We start from the raw sequence: 18,690 nt of genomic DNA, 5'->3' as shown, positions 1-18,690 counted from the left end.
GGGAGATGGGGGAGGGCTGGGTGGGCCACAGGGGGCGGGGGTGGGGAGGGGAGGTGTGGTGCTGAGAGGTTTGGCTCTGGCTTGTTTTGCTTTCGCTGAGTCAGGTGGAAATTTTGGCAGCGCTCTCTCTCTCTCCCGACTGTGACCCTCCCCACCCCACCCCACCCCACCCCACCCCACCCTAACCCACCCCACCCCACCCTAACCCACCCTAACCCACCCCACCCCACCCCACCCCACCCCAACCAAAGGCTCTAAAACACATACAGGTCCAGCAAGCCCCCCACCCCCCCCGACCCCCCCCCCCCCGACCCCCTCGTCACATGAACCAATCAATCAATGCAAAGTGATAAGCTATCCACAGAAATGGCAAGAATGGAAGGAATTTACATCATGTGGAAAAACTAATTCCAACCAGCAGAAAACAGATAGAGCTTGCTTGCTTGACAATGTTAACAGTGAAGAATAACAAAAACAAAACGGAAACAAACTAAACACGATCAAATCAACAACAATAACCCCGGGGAACCACCCCTTGATTTCCTGTGCCCACCCGTTGGTTACACCAGCACCGGAGAGAAAAAGCAGCTTTCGATGGACACAAGTAAAAGGGGGCGGAGCCAGGAGCTGTGTGGCCACACCCCTTCACCTCCAAACATCCCCGCCCCCAGCTCTGGAAAACGGCTCCCCTCTCGTTTTCCAGACATGCTTTGATGTCCTCCTCTTCTTTTTCTTTTGATTCTGACTTTTCTCTCTGTCCGAGCGTCGGTTGTTCCAGCCCTCCCGTCTTCCCTCCCCTCTTTCTCTCTCTCTCCGTTAATCCTCGATCCTCTTCGCGGGCGGCGCTTGTTACACCTGCTTGACGGTGGTCATCCGGATGTTGCTGAAGCATTTGCTCATGGACTCGTACACCGGGTCGCAGAAGGCGTGAACGCAGATGGAGTAGCATCTGCTGATGCAGTGCATCTCGATCAGGTAGCTCTTGATGCACGGCACCACGGCCCAGATGTGGATGAAGGACAGGATGGCGAAGAAGATGCCCCAGATCAGCGCCAGGGGGATGCCCACCAGCGCCGTCATCAGCCGGTAAACCCAGTACTTGGTGACGGTGAAGGTGGTGAAGCTAGCCTTCCACACGCCGTCGAAGCTGTAGGTCCCTGCTGGCTCGGCGATCACATCTTCAAAGTCCACCTGACCAAAGGAGAGGGAGATGGAAAGGAGAGAAAAACACACTTTTAGCGGGTCTAGAGAGATTTATGATGATCAAATGAAATAAATAAGTTGTCATTAAGTTATCAAGTTAAAGACCCCATGAAATGGCATCTTTACTTCCTGGATTTGATGCATTTCCTGTTGAAACAGGATGTTGGGGCGGGATGCAATATGAGTCAGGAGAGAGAGGCAATTTGTGGATGTGGAGGGGTGGGATTGTAAAAAAAAATAAGAAAAAAGGATGGTTTTATATGAAATGTATTTGCAATCTGGGCACTGTAAACAATGACGGAAGAGTCGTCCGCTCTACACTGGAAACCCTGAAATATCAGCCGTCTGTCCCGGAGTCTTATTAGCTGTCAAACCCAGATTGTCATTAAAGTTACTGTTTTACCAAGAAGTACAAGTAGTTCATTTGTTTGTTTTCATGGGGACTTCAAACAATCTGCAAGCAAACCTTTGGTAGGACTAAACTGACCTGTCACCGGCTATACAACTATACTTCATTACATCATGTAATAGGAGTTCAACATTATGGGCCCTATCTTCGTACGGCGCTATGGTTTGCGCTGCGTTTGCGCGCCTCTTATTGCTATCTTCCCAGCGTCTTAAGCTATCGTCTGCCTCCACCGTCCAGTTTTGCGCTGGGATGACACAGGTGTAGGCGTGGCCCAGGCGTGTCCATGGGCCTCTAGCCTATCATGTGTCATTTAGCGCTGTGGGGAAGATACCGTCGGTATGTGCCGAGAGCAAAGAGGCGTTCCAGCGCAATGTGTTAGAAAAAGGGGCCTTGGGTGCTCTCAATTTTAACGCCTGCAAATAGCTGGTCTTAGCGCAAACAACCCCTCTACGCCAGGTGTACGTCTGAGCACAGACAGTATTCTCCGGCGCAGTGCAGGAAATCCTCGCTTGGATAGGCCCATTACGCACGGCTCGCGCGCGGACACACTTCCCTCCTCAGAATGCCACGTTGATTTTCAACTAACCTACACTGCAGAAAAAAACACACCTTGATTTAAAAATGAGAATTTGGATTACCAGGGGAACGAGGGTCTGGCGGGGCGGGAGTCTGTGTGTAGCGCGGGGAGGGGTGCTTTGTGTTCGGCTAGTGTACCATGTCCTGAAGGGGGGTCTCCCCGGAGAAGGTGTGAGCTGGGCCGGGTAGGCAGGCCGGGGGGGGGGGTCGGTGCACAGGGTGGGTAGAGGCACTGCAGAGGCACCGAGGCAGCGCTGTGCGTGGTCCCGCGGATCGAAATCACTTTCTGACACAACACCGGCCAGTAGGCTATACAGTAACCATTGATAGTATACAGTAACCTCTCTCCCTGCACCATTGCACCATGCAACAATAGCTTAACCCGAGTGGACAATTCTGGTATAGGCTATTGAAAGAGGCTAGAATTAAAATATCACACATCCCTACCCTATTAAAGAAACAAATATTTTTAAATGTGTATGTTATAGCCTATATGAGCGAAACGACTAATTAAAAGGCTACTAATTACAAAAGCATCAATATTCGTTACGAATCCGAACTGGTTCATCCTCCAATTCTCTCTTCCCTCTCTCGTTCTCTCCCCCCTCTCTCTCTCTCTGACTCTCTCCCTCTCTCTTTCCTCTCTCTCTCTCTCTCTCACTCTGTCACTCTGCTTGCACTGAGCAAGAAAGAAGCTGCTGTCTGTCACAGACGTGCAGGCGGTGACGCTGTGGCTTTTAAGGGGAGTGATCTCAACTTGTGGTGAATCCTGTTAATATAGGTATAAACACGCCTATCGGGGTTTGCGCTGAGATGACGTGAAGCGCAGCGGCCCGACACGCCCACAATTAGGGCTTTGCGCGGCGCTATTCCAGTGCAAAACGGGCGCTAAAGCAAAATGACCGCCATTGGGAAGATAGGGCCCTTAGAATGATCTGCAAACTTTGAGCAGGTCTAGACGGATTAGTAACCGATAATTACAAGCTCTATCAATCACCATTGATGTGACAGACATAATACTGTTGATGCAGGAAGACATTCTTTACTGCAGTGATGATGGGTATGATGGTGATGCAGCTAGGTATAAAGCATCACAGTCACCAATATAATCACAATAAAGACTGCATTCGTCATCGTCACTATTCCGGCTTTTACACAATGCATCTGCATATTGTTTTCTCCACAGTAGCAGGCATAAAACAAAACAGGGCAAAACAAGAAAGATGCTTAATTAGCTCCCCGTGGGGCCATGGGTCAAATGTAGGCTACAGCCTACATTTTACCCATGGGGCCATGGGTCAAATGTAGGCTACAGCCTACATGGGTACCGAGTGGGTTGAGTTGAGTGCCGTTGAGTTATACGTTATTGTCCCTGTGGGGAAATTCATCCTCTGCATTTGACCCACATTCTTTAAGCTTCCTAGAACTAGGAGCCGAGGGCAGCCACAGTGCACAGCGCCCGCCGACCAACAGCAGAGGGCAGCCACAGTGCACAGCGCCAACAGCAGAGGGCAGCCACAGTGCAGTGTCCAGCGACCAACAGCAGAGGGCAGCCACAGTGCAGCGTCCAGGGACCAACAGCAGAGGGCAGCCACAGTGCAGTGTCCAGGGACCAACAGCAGAGGGCAGCCACAGCACAGCGCCCGCCGACCAACAGCAGAGGGCAGCCACAGTGCAGTGTCCAGGGACCAACAGCAGAGGGCAGACACAGTGCAGTGTCCAGGGACCAACAGCAGAGGGCAGACACAGTGCAGTGTCCAGGGACCAACAGCAGAGGGCAGCCACAGCACAGCGCCCGCCGACCAACAGCAGAGGGCAGCCACAGTGCAGTGTCCAGGGACCAACAGCAGAAGGCAGACACAGTGCAGTGCCCAGGGACCAACAGCAGAGGGCAGACACAGTGCAGTGTCCAGGGACCAACAGCAGAGGGCAGCCACAGTGCAGCGCCAACAGCAGAGGGCAGCCACAGTGCAGTGTCCAGGGACCAACAGCAGAGGGCAGCCACAGTGCAGTGTCCAGGGACCAACAGCAGAGGGCAGCCACAGTGCAGCGCCCGGGATCCAACAGCAGAGGGCAGCCACAGTGCAGCGCCCGGGATCCAACAGCAGAGGGCAGCCACAGTGCAGCAGGGGACCAGCTCCAGATCGAGTGCCAGTGCCTTGGTTGGTCAGGGGCACTGACAGGAGTATGAATCCTAACAGACATGGACATGGGCTTGAACTGGGCAGATTGTGTGGGGCCCATATGGGTTCATGAACATGGGTCTCATGTGGGAATACACCGACATGGACAAGTGTCCGGAATTGGATCCAAAGTTTGAATCCCTATGGCCAACTGTGACGAGTCAAGCAGACAGCAAATATGCAGATATAATGAGGGTGAATCCATTCACAGGTGCACAGCAGACAGTGAGAAACCAGGTGACTTTCAATCATACAGTGAACATTGCACTAATTGATTCAGCATTGTGCATTGTCAAATACCACAGCCCATTGTCAATTGTGCAAAACCCCCAATATTGCACTAAAGGGAAATTAAATAAACAACTGTATTAACTTTATAGCCCAGCAAAACAGAACTCGTCCTCTGCACATAACTCAATGAGTCAACTGCGTCACTCCCAATGAGAGATTGGTTCTGATAAGATTCACGTCTCCCCTCGCAGCGACTGGTACAGTCTATCCACCCTTTGCTGCCCCACCCCAAATACTGATGGCTCCATACAGAAACTCTGGCATCTGCTTGGCTTTTTGCATCACAATCCTTAAAAACATCCAACTCCCCTCCAACCAGATAGAAATAGATAGATAGACAGATAGATAGATAGATAGATAGATAGATAGATAGATAGATAGATAGATGAGAATGCCAATAGAAACATTGAGGGAACTCATTAATAATCTGCAACACATTCATATAAATAAATGTCAATTTTACTACTCCCTATTACCTACTGACATAACCCAATAGTGATTCAACCTATAAGATTTTCTACACAGCCAGTGTCTGACTGGAAGCTCTTTCCTCTGCTGCACAGGAAGTGATGCGTTTGATCTTTCTGGTTTGTTTGGAACGAGCAGAGCACAAGAGCTGTGTAGTTAGCATGAGCAGTGAAGAGCTGTGTAGTTAGCATGAGCAGTGAAGAGCTGTGTAGTTAGCATGAGCAGTGAAGAGCTGTGTAGTTAGCATGAGCAGTGATAGAGCTGTGTAGTTAGCATGAGCAGTGAAGAGCTGTGTAGTTAGCATGAGCAGTGAAGAGCTGTGTAGTTAGCATGAGCAGTGAAGAGCTGTGTAGTTAGCATGAGCAGTGAAGAGCTGTGTAGTTAGCATGAGCAGTGAAGAGCTGTGTAGTTAGCATGAGCAGTGAAGAGCTGTGTAGTTAGCATGAGCAGTGAAGAGCTGTGTAGTTAGCATGAGCAGTGAAGAGCTGTGTAGTTAGCATGAGCAGTGAAGAGCTGTGTAGTTAGCATGAGCTAGCATGAGCAGTGATATAGCTGTGTAGTTAGCATGAGCAGTGAAGAGCTGTGTAGTTAGCATGAGCAGTGATAGAGCTGTGTAGTTAGCATGAGCAGTGATAGAGCTGTGTAGTTAGCATGAGCAGTGATATAGCTGTGTAGTTAGCATGAGCAGTGATAGAGCTGTGTAGTTAGCATGAGCAGTGATAGAGCTGTGTAGTTAGCATGAGCAGTGAAGAGCTGTGTAGTTAGCATGAGCAGTGAAGAGCTGTGTAGTTAGCATGAGCAGTGAAGAGCTGTGTAGTTAGCATGAGCAGTGAAGAGCTGTGTAGTTAGCATGAGCAGTGAAGAGCTGTGTAGTTAGCATGAGCAGTGAAGAGCTGTGTAGTTAGCATGAGCAGTGATAGCCACCATGACTGAACACACAGAGAGAGAAGAGAAACTCCAACTGCAGCAACCGACAATTCAAGCTCCACCCACACTGTTTGATTGACAGGTCACTTCGGTTCTCCATGTTGTAAACACTGCTCTCAGGGAATCTGCCTTTAAATGGGACGATCCTCACAAGTAGTCATGATGCTGCCAATGCTGTTTGGGATGCCAACGGCTATCAACACAACACTCTACCTATCTCTCTCTCTCATACACTACTCTCTCTCTTCCCTCCATGCTATTTTCTCTTCACTTGAACAATCCCTCTCTCTTCTCTCTTTCTTTATCCCACTCCATCTCCCTCTGTGTGTGTGTGTGTGTGTGTGTGTGTGTGTGTGTGTGTGTGTGTGTGTGTGTGTGTCTCTCTCTCTCTCTCTCTCTCTCTCTCTCCCTCTCATCCTCTCCCACAATCTTCTAAGTGCAGCGTAGGCCTAAATATTTATCTTACAGTTACTTGGAGCTTTTGTATCTTGTCTACCGGACCAGTTGGGCTACCGAGGGCTAATGGCTGTCATATCAATAGGCTAAGTCAGAGAGATATTAGCCAGTGTCAAAATGAGAAGAAATGGACATGGTTCCAAAATGAGATATCTCTTTTAGAAAATGAATTGCAGGCATCACGCACAATATGTTTACTTTAGAGTTGTCTCCCGGCTTTGAATGCAAACGGGTTCTTTTTCTAAGGACAGACTCCCTGCTGCCATGTTCATGTTTGAATAGGGATTTATCATTCAAACAGACGGAAGGCAGAGGGAAACAAGAAGTGCACTCTGAGAGCCTCCACCGATAGTCCAGCCTGCTATGATATGCACATATTGTGAGTCGGATCCATAGGATCGATCCGGACTTAGCTCACTGCAGCCTTATAATATACAGTAAACCAGAGCAGAGGAGCCACTCTGCCTGCCTAACCCTAACCCTAACCCACTCTGCCTGCCTCAGTTTCCAAAACTCTGATGAAGGTTAAATGACAGCCTTCTGCAGAGAGGCACAAACAACAACGATGGAGATGTTTGCTGCACTTTACTGAACAGTTTCTTTCAAGGTTTTTTACATTTCCAAAATGCTATTCATTTTCGGAGGGGAAAAAACATTACCTGAAGTTTGGCATTGAATATCTATAAAATATAAGGGGACCAGTCTGTAAACCGTGGCACCTTCCAGGGGTGTCAAACTCATTTGAGTCCACGGGTGACAGGTCACATGCAACCCAATTTGGTGTCAAGTGGGCCAGACAATGAAAATCAATCATCAATAATAACCTATAAATGACAAAACCTCAAAATTGTCCCGTTTATAGTGTAAAGAATGACAGGTACAACCCTACAACACACACGTAGGGTTATCTCAGATACCATCAAGCACATTATCTACTGTCTGTACTGTGCATTACAATCAGGGGTGTAGTGGAGGGTCAACGCAAGTAAACAATTTACCCTCCACTTTGAAATGAGACAGATAGTTTACTCACCTATTTTCAGATCAACTGTATTAAACAATGAGGGAAAACAAGGTGGGTAAACTACTCAGCTTGGATAGTTTACCCACCTCTGTATTTATCACTACACCCCTGATTACAATTGTGGCAACTGTGCACTTCTCTATAGTAAAGCAAAGGTAATGAAAATAGCTGACTATAAGTGATTAATACAGATAACATGAATAGGCAACTTAATATTTAACTTGCTCCTGAAACCTGGTATCTCTTAGCCTTTCTAAGTGCATCACATTGGATTGAAGGACTTCTCAGTGCAATTTTCACACTTTGCAAAGTCATCTTTTTGGGCCGCATTGGACCCTTTGGGGGGCCGGATCTGGCCCCCGGGCCGCATGTTTGACACCCCTGTTCTAGACTAACTATACCAGCTTTTACCAGCAAGAGATTTTTTTCAAGTTGCGAAGAGGAACAGAACTCTAGCTCAGTGACGACAGACCCATATTTGATAAGATTTTGTCCCAGGGTCCCCCATCTGATAAGATTTTAGTTTTTAGATGTTTTATTACGGAAAGTGTAGGAAAACCATGACCAAAATAGTCCTACATTCTGTCATTGTGTTACTTATGGATGGAATTATAGTGAGAATAAATGATCCCCCTTTTTGCTGGAGACCTCATGGAAACCCCTCAAGGACACATGGGGGTTCCCCAGACCCCATTTTGAGAACCACTGCTCGAGCTAATAATGTATTCTGACAGGACTGTGATGAATAAAATGCAGAAATACTCATTTATTTTATATTAAGATGTTTGTTCCGTTTGACAAAAGTGACGCTCAAAGTTTAAACTAATTGAATTTTTTGTAGGAGGAAAGGTCACTTAAGTCCTTGGTTGACAAAATGATAAGACTTTTACAGGCTGGATCCTCTACTTCAATGGTTCTCAATGTGGGGTCCAGTGACCACCAGGGGTCCTTGAGGCTGTTCCCAGCAAATAGAAGAATTATTACACTTCAGCATTATTTCATTTGCAAGAAGTGAACACAATTATAAAATGTAGAAGACTCTTTTGATCATAGTTTCACTGTTATCTCTATGCCTACAGCAGAGTAATGGAATTCTAGACAAAGTCATATAGTGAAAATGTTATCAGATTTGTGTCCAGAGGGAAAACATGTCACCAAACGGGGGTCTAAAGTGTTCTATATCAGGGGTGGAGGGATTGAGAATCACTGCTCTACTATAACAAATACTAAATGGTGAACTTGAATGCTGACTTTTGCTTCCAATACGAGTGTCTATATATAGCAGCACACTTCATGTTTAGTCTGAATGGTTTTCTGTCTGTCTGCAGATCTACTGTACCGTCATGACCTCTGAACTTAAGCACCACCGGAGGTTTGATACCAAACAATGGAGTCTTGGGGTCGACATGTGAGCGGTCGGCAAGGCAACTGTATTGTTGAGTCAATACAGCAATGTGCTATTTCCAGAGCTGTGCCTTCAGAGGTCCTGGAGGAGGAGCTGTGCCTTCAGAGGTCCTGGAGGAGGAGCTGTGCCTTCAGAGGTCCTGGAGGAGGAGCTGTGCCTTCAGAGGTCCTGGAGGAGGTCAGACTGCAGCACATTAAACTGCTACTTTGAAGGCTTTAGTGTTCAGGGAAGATGTGTGTAGGCTTGGTGCAGGAAAAGATGAGGCTTTATTGGTAGCTATCATACAGTATGTGACATAAAAGCCATGAACCCAGGCTCATTTACTGTACCTTTACACCAGACCCACTTTACATCAGAAAGAAATCAAAGAAAACACCTTTTGTACCATCTCCAAAGTTAAAGTTCTATCAATCATAAATGAAAAAGAAGGAAACGATAAATACATAGAAGAAAAATCCCACATTAGTTGGATTTCCATGCCAGTTTTTGGTAAATTGTAGCTAGGTAAATTGTGTATAAAATTAGAAAAACTGAATGGAAATGGCAAAAATGTGATAACTTTTCATCAATATGACTGTTTTTACTGATGGGTCACATACAGTACGATCTCTGATGGGTGGAAACCTGTTATATCTCCAAAATATCAACTTTTCAGCAACTAAGAAAAACAGCCTCCTTTAGCTTGATGAACATGCGTTAATCCAATGAAGTCTGAAAGGGTTTCCTACGCCCACGAGGTGGGAGAATTCTCTCAACTCAGGCGGAACCATGTAATCCTTCAAATGAAATGAAAACATGAAAATCAGCCAAGCTGGAGAAGAGGTTTTCACCTGACAATGATGATGTCCATCATACAATAAAAATCCCAGATAAAAACAATGATCTATTCTGGTGGACAAAACAATCAACAGTCAGCCAATAAGCTTTCAAGTGCAATTACAGTAGCACATGGAAAGAAGGAGTTCTTCCATTCAGTTTGTGGTGACCTGAAGGAGTCTGGATCAGCTGCCCAGTAGCAGCAGCTCAAACTCACTGTGCAGAGAGTGAGAGAGACAGGCTGGAACGGCTGTGAAATTAGCCCTGCACTGCCTCCCATTTCTCCCCAAAAGACCCGTAAAGAAAGCTTGCTCTTTGCAGCTCCTTTTCTGAAAAATCGGCTCCAGTCGGGGCAATTTCACGCACTGACCACCGGCAGGCTCCAGCCACTCGTCTGAGCTATATAAAGACGCACGGCTTCACCAGAGGGAAAAAACTCCGTTCCCAGGGCAAACTGCACATGGATGTCAGTAATGGAACTTCTTTGATGTGGCCAGATGATTGAGGCCAGCTGCAAGAGCTACAGGAGAACAGCTTGTATCCCCGATGCCTTTTATTGAAGGAATGCAGCATATACCATATGTCTATGTGTGTGCTGTGCATGTTATACTATACAGGTATGTCAGTATGCACAGTACATACAAGTTTACTATATCTGTGTGTGTGTGTGTGTGTGTGTGTGTGTGTGTGTGTGTGTGTGTGTGTGTGTGTGTGTGTGTGTGTGCGTGCGCGTGTGCGTGCGCGTGCGAGTGTTTGTGTGTGTGTGTGTGTGTGTGTGTGTGTGTGTGGTCAGGGTGGATTGCAGAGTGAGGTTTGCTGGAAGGGATTCCCTGCTTGTGTGTTTCCGTGGGGGAACCCCAAACACACGCTTCCACTTGGCCGCGCTGTAACATCGACCTCAAAGCACCCACACCCAGAGCACACAGTGCACTCCAAAAAACAGGGTTCCTCTAAGAGCCGGAGGGATCCCCTCCATGTGTTAGAGTTTCCTCAATACTGTTAGGGTTCATTACGGTTCCTCAACGTCTGCGCTTGTAATTTTAAGAGCCCCTAAAGTTGCCTTGAAGCCATTTTAACGTTTACACTGTGCATGCATGTGATTTGAGATCATCCTACCAGTGGCCTGTTAAGTTGATTAGAGAGGGGCGGCAAATCATAAAGCTGCATTCTATTCTGAGCCTGGAAGGAGAGTCTGACTCACTGTCACAATGAAGGGGGGAGAGAGAGAGAGAGAGAGAGAGAGTCAGTGTGTGTGTGTGTGTGTGTGTGTGTGTGTGTGTGTGAGAGAGAGAGAGAGAGTCAGTGTGTGTGTGTGTGTGTGTGTGTGTGTGTGTGTGTGTGTGAGAGAAAGAGAGAGAGAGAGAGAGAGAGAGAGAGAGAGAGGGAGGCTGGTATGAGGGAAACCTCATGACAGTAAGCACATAATAATCATCCTATACACTAAGAGGCTATCTAGCTGGGATCTTTCCAATCCACTGAATCCATAATGGAACAACTTAAGACAACAATCAATGAGGGGGAACACATTGACTTTTGCTCCTCTGAGGCATGACAGCAGGCAGGGAGGGAGGGGGGGAGGAGGGAGGGAGGGAGGGAGGGAGGGGGGTGGAGTAGAATGGGAGGAAAGAGGAGGGGGAGGAGGAGGGATGGGGAGTGGTGAGGGATATCCCCTCTGCCTGCACTAAGCAGCTCCTTGGGTGTTTCCCTGTTTTAACAAGGCAGAATCCAGAAGTTTCAAAGGGCTGACCCCTCTCCCACACAGCGAGCCGCTTGACCCCGGCACACAGATGAAAAAACCTGCCCAGCTGCTGCTGCCTCTGCTTGCTATCCAGACACATCAGGTGCCATTCAGCGCACCACTCCTCTGCTCTCTCTCTCTCTCTCTCTCTCTCTCTCTCTCTCTCTCTCTCTCTCTCTCTCTCTCTCTCTCTCTCTCTCTCTCTCTCTGTCGAACTCCTTTGAAAATGTATGCGGTTAGACTGCTCTCTTATGGAAAGAATTCTGCTTTCCCCAAACACTCACAAAACAGGCGTATGCAACGACTGTGGGAAATGTGTGTTCCAATAACAGGAAAGTCGTAATGTTTCCTCTGTTAGACACGACTCGAGGATCTTCAACTTTATTGGGCCACGCATGCAGCATGGTTATGCTATTACGCACGCAGATAGCTCGCCATTGTATCGCTACACTGAGCGTTAACATCTCGGCAAACCCTTTGCCTAATAGGGGAAAGTCACTGAGGGGAGAAACTATTGGAACGACAGAGCGCAACATACAGTAGTGTGCGCCCCTTGCGCACAAGAAGTACCGTGCCGTGCGCCTCTGATGCGCACAGCCGCCTCTAATGCCGATTGTGACAGCATGCTACACTGCCGCACACTACATTTATTACAGTTACAATGATTATTACAATGATTGTCACGACTTCTGAAAACCTCACAAACAATAATGGAGATATTCTAGTAAAGGAGCAAACCTCGCACATCAATGCAATAATTAAAAAAGTTTAACTGAAACTCCATGCGTAAAAGAAAAGCTCTCCATGAAGTTTAGCTCACCTTGACAATCTCGTCGTTTAGGTGCTTGGGGTCCCGGTTGACAAGGTCGATTTCTTTGGTGTGGACATCCTCCATCGTTTTCTCGTTCAGACTTTCGTTGTCCATGTCTTTGTTGTTGGGTTTGTATATGTTCCCCTGTTTCCTGATGAACGGCGAATGCAGAAACTCCTGTTAAAATCCGGAGTAAGAAGAAGAGGGTGAAGAGGAGGGTGAAGAGGAGGAATACACTGTGTGCTGAGAGGAGAGACTGGAGCTGCGAGTCAGCTGCCTGCCCCACAAACAGGGATGGGTTAAATGGATAGAAACGTGAAGCACCACACCCCTCAATCCAGCCGCAAGGGGTCATCACCACCCATGCAGAAATCTAATATCCTGATCCAAATAATACCTGTGAATACACGCTCCATTAGGCTTCTAAGACAAAAGCATATTATCCACATCTATTTAAATGCTCGAATCTTGACATAAAAAATAGCATAATATTTTGTATTTCCTATGTGATCAACGCTATGTGCCACTTCGTAGATACACAAACACGTAAATATAATAATATAAGAAATGTAGCCTGCCTATTAATAATTTCCGCATGGCCAAGCGCTCCAAAAACGAGTGCGTAAAGAGAGCCATTCATTCCACAGCCCATACTTCTCCCTGAACCTGTCAAGCACAGTTTCAATTGTAAAAACAACCATATGGTTTAATGGGATAACGTTAAAACTATAAGCATGGCTTTTGACCAAATTTGTTTTAGAATTGAAAAGGTTTGCGCGCTGCCTCGTGGCTTTTACGCACGACAATCCATTTTCCAGGGTCGACATGTAAACAAAATAGACGGTTACGCTGTAATAAAGACGCTTTTAACAGGTAAAAAATCTCTCACCCAGACGCTAATGCATACTCAGTGGTCTTTCACATTCACCCAGTCAGTGTGGGAGTACCATTCACGACCAGGTGCCAAATAAGATAACTATTGCCAAATAGCGCTGTGGAGTTAAAAGAAAAAAATAGACTCCCAGTTTCCCAATTCAATGCAAATTGTGAAAGAGAACATTTAGCACTTGGATGAGGGAAATTCTCTGTCCACTAAAAACTTGATTGCAAAACGCCTGGAAATAAGTTCCAGTTTCAGAGCAAACCCCATAGTAGGCTACTGTACCTCTTCTGTTTCGCCGTCCTTCAGTCCTCCTGTCATAATGTCAAGTGTGAGCGGATCAGCGCGTTGAACAGAAGACAATATAGGAAGCCAAGTGGGAGGCGTAGAGTATAGGCGACTGACTGCAGAGGACCGGGGCTCTTCCCAGGGATCTGCAATGAACTAATTCCTGCCCTTTTTGCTAGACGTGACACGAATTTAATGCCCACGGGCAGTGAGGGAGAACCTCGGCATACAGTACGTTTTCTCGGATGATCCCAGAGCGCGTCTTCGCAGCCCCAAGTCACCTGCGTGCACATTTACCCCGACACTCACGGAGCTCCCATGAAGGGGAAACTGACGTGTTTTCAACCAGAGGGGAGAGAGAGAGCTGTAATGTTGACATTGGCGTGGAATTGGTTTATTTAGGGAACAAAGCAGAGTATAGTCCTCTTTCTGTGCTGTTAAAGGTGGACGTCAGTTGGGGATGGCAATGGAGACATGGCATTAGCCTCAGTTAATATACAAATCCAGGTGGAGAGCAGAGATAAAATAAAAAAAAATACATATATATTATATATATATAGGCCTATATAAAATATATGTTTTTTTTTATTTTTTATATATATATACACACACACACACAAAGCCGACAATTGTCAGCTGTAGCTCAGGAGGTAGAGCGGGTCGTCCACTAATTACTTTGGATGAAAGAGGTCGGTGGTTCGATCCCCACTTCCAGTCTGCATGTCTGGGCAAGATACTGAACTCCAAATTGCTCCCGATGGTGTGCCAGCACCCTGCGTGGTAGCTTGCCTCCATTGGTGTATGAATGTGTGTGAGAATGGGTGAATGTACCTACTCATTGTAAAGCACTTTGGATAAAAGTGCTATATAAATACAGGCCATTACCATTTCCCTAAATCATATCGAAAGCGGGGTCTGTGGCTCTGTGGACTAAATTATGGGTCCTTGATATGAAAAAGATTGAGAATCACTGCTTTAACAAACTGTCGACATGCATGTCTGTCCAGACTTTGACGTTTGAGACAAATGTGAAGAAATTTGGTCAAGGTGTTACTGAGATATATGGCATTACTGAGCTTGAAAATGGCGTTTGTGAGGTCACAGTCACCTTGACCTTTGACCACCAAAATGTAATCAGTTCATCCTTTAGTCCAAGTGGACGTTTGAGGCAAATTAGTTGAAATTCCGTCAAGGCATTCCTGAGATCTCACATTAACGAGCATGAAACAAGCGGATGTGAATGTGATGTCACAGTAACATTGAACTGTGACCACCAAAATCTAATCAGTTCATTCTTGAGTCCAAGTGGACATTTGAGGCAAATTGGAAGAAATTCCGTGAAGGCGTTCTTAAGATATCGCGTTAACAAGCTTGCAAATGGAATTCATGAGGTCACAGTGACCTTAACCTTTGTCCTTTGACCACCAAAATCTAATTAGTTCATGCTTGAGTCCAACGTTTGAGCCAAATTGGAAGAAATTCCATCAAGGCGTTCCTGAGATATTGCGTTAAAGAGCTTGGAAATGGGGTTAGTGAGGTCACAATGACCTTGAACTTTGACCTTTAACCACCAAATTCTAATCAGTTCATCCTTAAGTCCAAGTGGACATTTGAGGAAAATTGGATGACATTCCGTCACGGCGTTCCTGAGATATCGCGTTAACGAGCATGAAACGAGCGCTTGTGAGGTCACAGTGACCTTTAACTTTGACCTTTGACCAACAAAATCTAATCAGTTCATCCTTGAGTCCAATTGGACGTTTGAGGCAAATTCGAAGAAATTCCATCAAAACATTCCTGAGATATCGCGTTAACGAGCTTGAAAATGGCATTCGAGAGGTCACAGTGACCCTGACCTTTGACCTTTGATCACCAAAATCTAATAAGGTCATCCTTGCGTCCAAGTGCACGTTTGAGCCAAATTGGAAGAAATTCCATCAAGCCATTCTTGAGATATCGCATTAACGAACTTGGGAATAGCGTTCGTGAGGTCACAGTGACCTTGAACTTTGACCTTTGACCACCAAAATCTAATAAATTCATCCTTGCGTCCAAGTGCACGTTTGAGCCAAATTTGATGAAATTCCTCAGATAACGCGTTAACGAACATTGGACGGACGGAGGACGGACAACCCGAATCCATAATGCCTCTGGCCTGGCTATCGCCGGCGGAGGCATAATAATATGTCAGTCATGAGATGTTAATCCAACTATCCCCAGAAGCACATTTAGAAGCTTTGGTGGGCACACAGGTTGAAGTGAATCGACACCCCAGCTGTTAAAAGAAGTTGTCTCCAACTTTCCAGCTCAGGTGGTTGTTGGGAACCCTGGACTCTCCGGTCTGTTTACATTCCTCTATACACTCAGCTTGGTGTGATGTAGTGTGACACCAGTTGGCAGAGTCAGGACTCTTTGTTTGCAGCCAGGAGATGTGATAGGGGTGTGGCACCGAACACAACAGATCAAAAATAACAAAACGAACGGATGTTGAAGTAACTGAAGATAATATGAAGGACAGCAGCAGTTTCACGACCTGGGGGTACATTTTTGTGAATTGAGAAATATACTCTTATGTAAATGTGAAATGTATTTTTGCCATAATTATTGGCAGCTTCCGGGCCTCTTAAGACAACTGATCAAATAGAAAAGCATGAAAAGGGAAAATAAAAATCATTTGGTGTAAAAGTTCACAGTTTATTTAAAAGTATCCCCAGGCATTAGCTGATGCCCATGGCACCATGTTAGTCTTGTTGGCGTCTGAATCCAGTACATCATCTTCATCAGGAGATACACAACATCACATTTGTGTTATCTTGTGCACCTCTAATTGGTCTAATTGGCGATTCAAATGTTCTCAAACATTCATTCGGATGGTCATTCATATCTGACTCTGATTACCCAATGAGTAAGATTAAGTAATGCATTCGTAAATCATATTAAGTAATTCAATATTATTTGAACGAGGACTTGCTTTTAGATTGACAGTTCTGGCTGCAACAGAGGACAGGCGAGCAGGCACGGCTTTGTTTCCCAGGGTGGAGATGCAGAAAAGTTCTGACCCAGCAGACCATTAGATGTAGGAGGTTCTATCATCGTGTGACCTTTCCTCAGGCCTCATCTCCAGTGACAGTGCTGCTGAGTGCTGAAAGTGAGTTATGGTTCTGTGGCAGAACCGGATCTGTGGCCCTGGGAGCTGTATGCTGAGGCAGAGTTAAACATTACGATTAGACTACCAACAGCATGTAAATGTGTCGTCATAACAGAGAGAACAGCTTCTTAAACACATGTTTTGGCTGATCCTGTGCCAGTGCAAGAGGTGTGTGTGTAGGTGTGTGTGTGTGTGTGTGTGTGTGTGTGTGTGTGTGTGTGTGTGTGTGTGTGTGTGCGTGCGTGCTGGGGATGGAGGTGGAAATGCTGTAGACAGCAAATGTCCAACGGTTGAATAGAACGTTTGTTCCAGAATGAGATATCCACAAGCGACCCCTATTGCTGTAAAATAATTGTCAGCACAAAAATAAATTAACCATTTTCAGGGGAGGCTCAGTTCAATGGAAGTGAAAATTAGTTATTGAAAGGAGATCATAGAATAGCCTAAATGTGTGTGATTTGATTAAAGAGATAGTTGAGAGATACAGGGAATTTGACAGTTTTTCCCACTTTCCATAGTGTCAGACACAAATAAATGCCTTCAGACACCTTTTTATGTATTTGGTGTAGTCTGAAGTATTTCTTAATGCAATATCAGGCTATCTTGGCTCACTTGTTGAGTGTCCATTGGATCAAATAACATAATCATGATCCCATAGGCATCCAGGAATTGAGCGAGGGGGGCTCCTTTTTTCAAGCTTTAGTTTAGTTTAGTTTTAGTTTATTTGTTTGACAATTCAAATTAAAAGGACACTTCCATGGTTGCAACACCAGAATACATGCACAATTAAAAGAACATCAAGGATAACACAAAAAAGTTACAGAACTTATTTCCATTGTGGTCCTTGTTGCTTTGTCTGGGGGGAGGCCCACAGTCTCAGACTTTGAAAACCCCTTAAGGACATTAAGCAAAGAGTCCTTTGTTGACAAAATGATGACTCATTTACAGATTGTATTATACTTTTGATAGAATTAATGTCAGGTAAATATTGTGTTTCCATGATGGACATCAACCTTCAAATAGACCTCAGACTAAATCAAACAGCCCACAAAACCAAATAAGAGCTGATATTATTCATTTGTATAAAAAGCACATCACCTCTAGTGCACAGGATGTGGTGTAACTATCACTGGTGCTATTTCCATTTGGATGATGGCCACAATCAAATGAGCCAAGTTAAAAGAGTGAGAGGAGTCCCTGTCTGTCAGGAGAGGGCAGAGTCTGTACTTGTGGCAGAAATACAGCAGTAGTAGCAGCAGCAGTAGAAGTAGTGCAAGACAGACAGAGAGTCAGACAGACAGACAGGCAGACAGACAGGCAGGCAAGCAGGCAGGCAGGCAGGCAGACAGGCAGGCAGACAGGCAGGCAGGCAGACAGACAGACAGGCAGGCAGGCAGACAGGCAGGCAGGCAGACAGGCAGGCAGGCAGGCAGACAGACAGGCAGGCAGGCAGACAGACAGGCAGACAGACAGACAGGCAGGCAGGTAGACAGACAGACAGGCAGGCAGACAGGCAGACAGACAGACAGACAGGCAGACAGGCAGGTAGACAGACAGGCAGGCAGACAGGCAGACAGGCAGGTAGACAGACAGGCAGGCAGGCAGGCAGGTAGACAGACAGACAGGCAGGCAGACAGCCAGGCAGACAGACAGGCAGACAGGCAGGTAGACAGACAGGCAGGCAGGCAGGTAGATAGACAGGCAGGCAGACAGACAGACAGACAGGTAGACAGACAGGCAGACAGACAGACAGACAGACAGACAGACAGACAGACAGGCAGACAGGTAGACAGACAGGCAGACAGGCAGGCAGACAGACAGACAGACAGACAGACAGGCAGACAGACAGGCAGACAGACAGACAGACAGGCAGACAGGTAGACAGACAGACAGACAGACAGACAGGCAGACAGGTAGACAGACAGGCAGACAGACAGACAGACAGACAGGCAGACAGGTAGACAGACAGGCAGACAGGCAGACAGACAGACAGACAGACAGACAGACAGGCAGACAGACAGACAGGCAGACAGGTAGACAGACAGGCAGACAGACAGACAGACAGAC

The 18,690-nt window shown here is 46.3% G+C and overlaps 1 protein-coding gene across 2 annotated transcripts; it reads right to left on the bottom strand.

Annotated features, from left to right (window-relative positions):
- Nucleotides 1-321: 321 nt before the first annotated feature.
- cav1 (caveolin 1) lies at nt 322-13,590 on the bottom strand. 2 transcript variants are annotated; one of them, XM_083655196.1, is made up of 3 exons: nt 13,473-13,590; nt 12,317-12,484; nt 322-1,191 (listed from the first exon to the last, which is right to left on the bottom strand). In XM_083655196.1, exons 1-3 carry the CDS (start codon nt 13,506-13,508, stop codon nt 850-852), a joined length of 546 nt encoding a protein of 181 aa, XP_083511322.1. In that variant the 5' UTR covers nt 13,509-13,590; the 3' UTR covers nt 322-849. The 2 variants fall into 2 exon arrangements, with proteins under 2 accessions (XP_083511322.1, XP_083511323.1); XM_083655197.1 differs by having other exon boundaries at nt 12,317-12,458; nt 13,473-13,504.
- Nucleotides 13,591-18,690: the final 5,100 nt, after the last annotated feature.

The sequence above is a fragment of the Poromitra crassiceps genome, assembly GCF_964638095.1.
Source record: "Poromitra crassiceps genome assembly, chromosome: 18".
Taxonomy (NCBI): domain Eukaryota; kingdom Metazoa; phylum Chordata; class Actinopteri; order Beryciformes; family Melamphaidae; genus Poromitra; species Poromitra crassiceps.
Note: the sequence above shows the minus strand (reverse complement) of the source record. Positions and strands in the feature narration are given on the sequence as shown.

Bases quoted from the DNA above. Each gene is read 5' to 3' on its own strand.
- cav1 (XM_083655196.1), bottom strand. From the start codon at position 13,508: ATGACAGGAGGACTGAAGGACGGCGAAACAGAAGAG. The intron at 12,485-13,472 runs GTACAGTAGCCT...GGATTTTAACAG, and splicing joins AGGACGGCGAAACAGAAGAG to GAGTTTCTGCATTCGCCGTT. The intron at 1,192-12,316 runs GTGAGCTAAACT...TCCTTTGGTCAG, and splicing joins TAAACGACGAGATTGTCAAG to GTGGACTTTGAAGATGTGAT.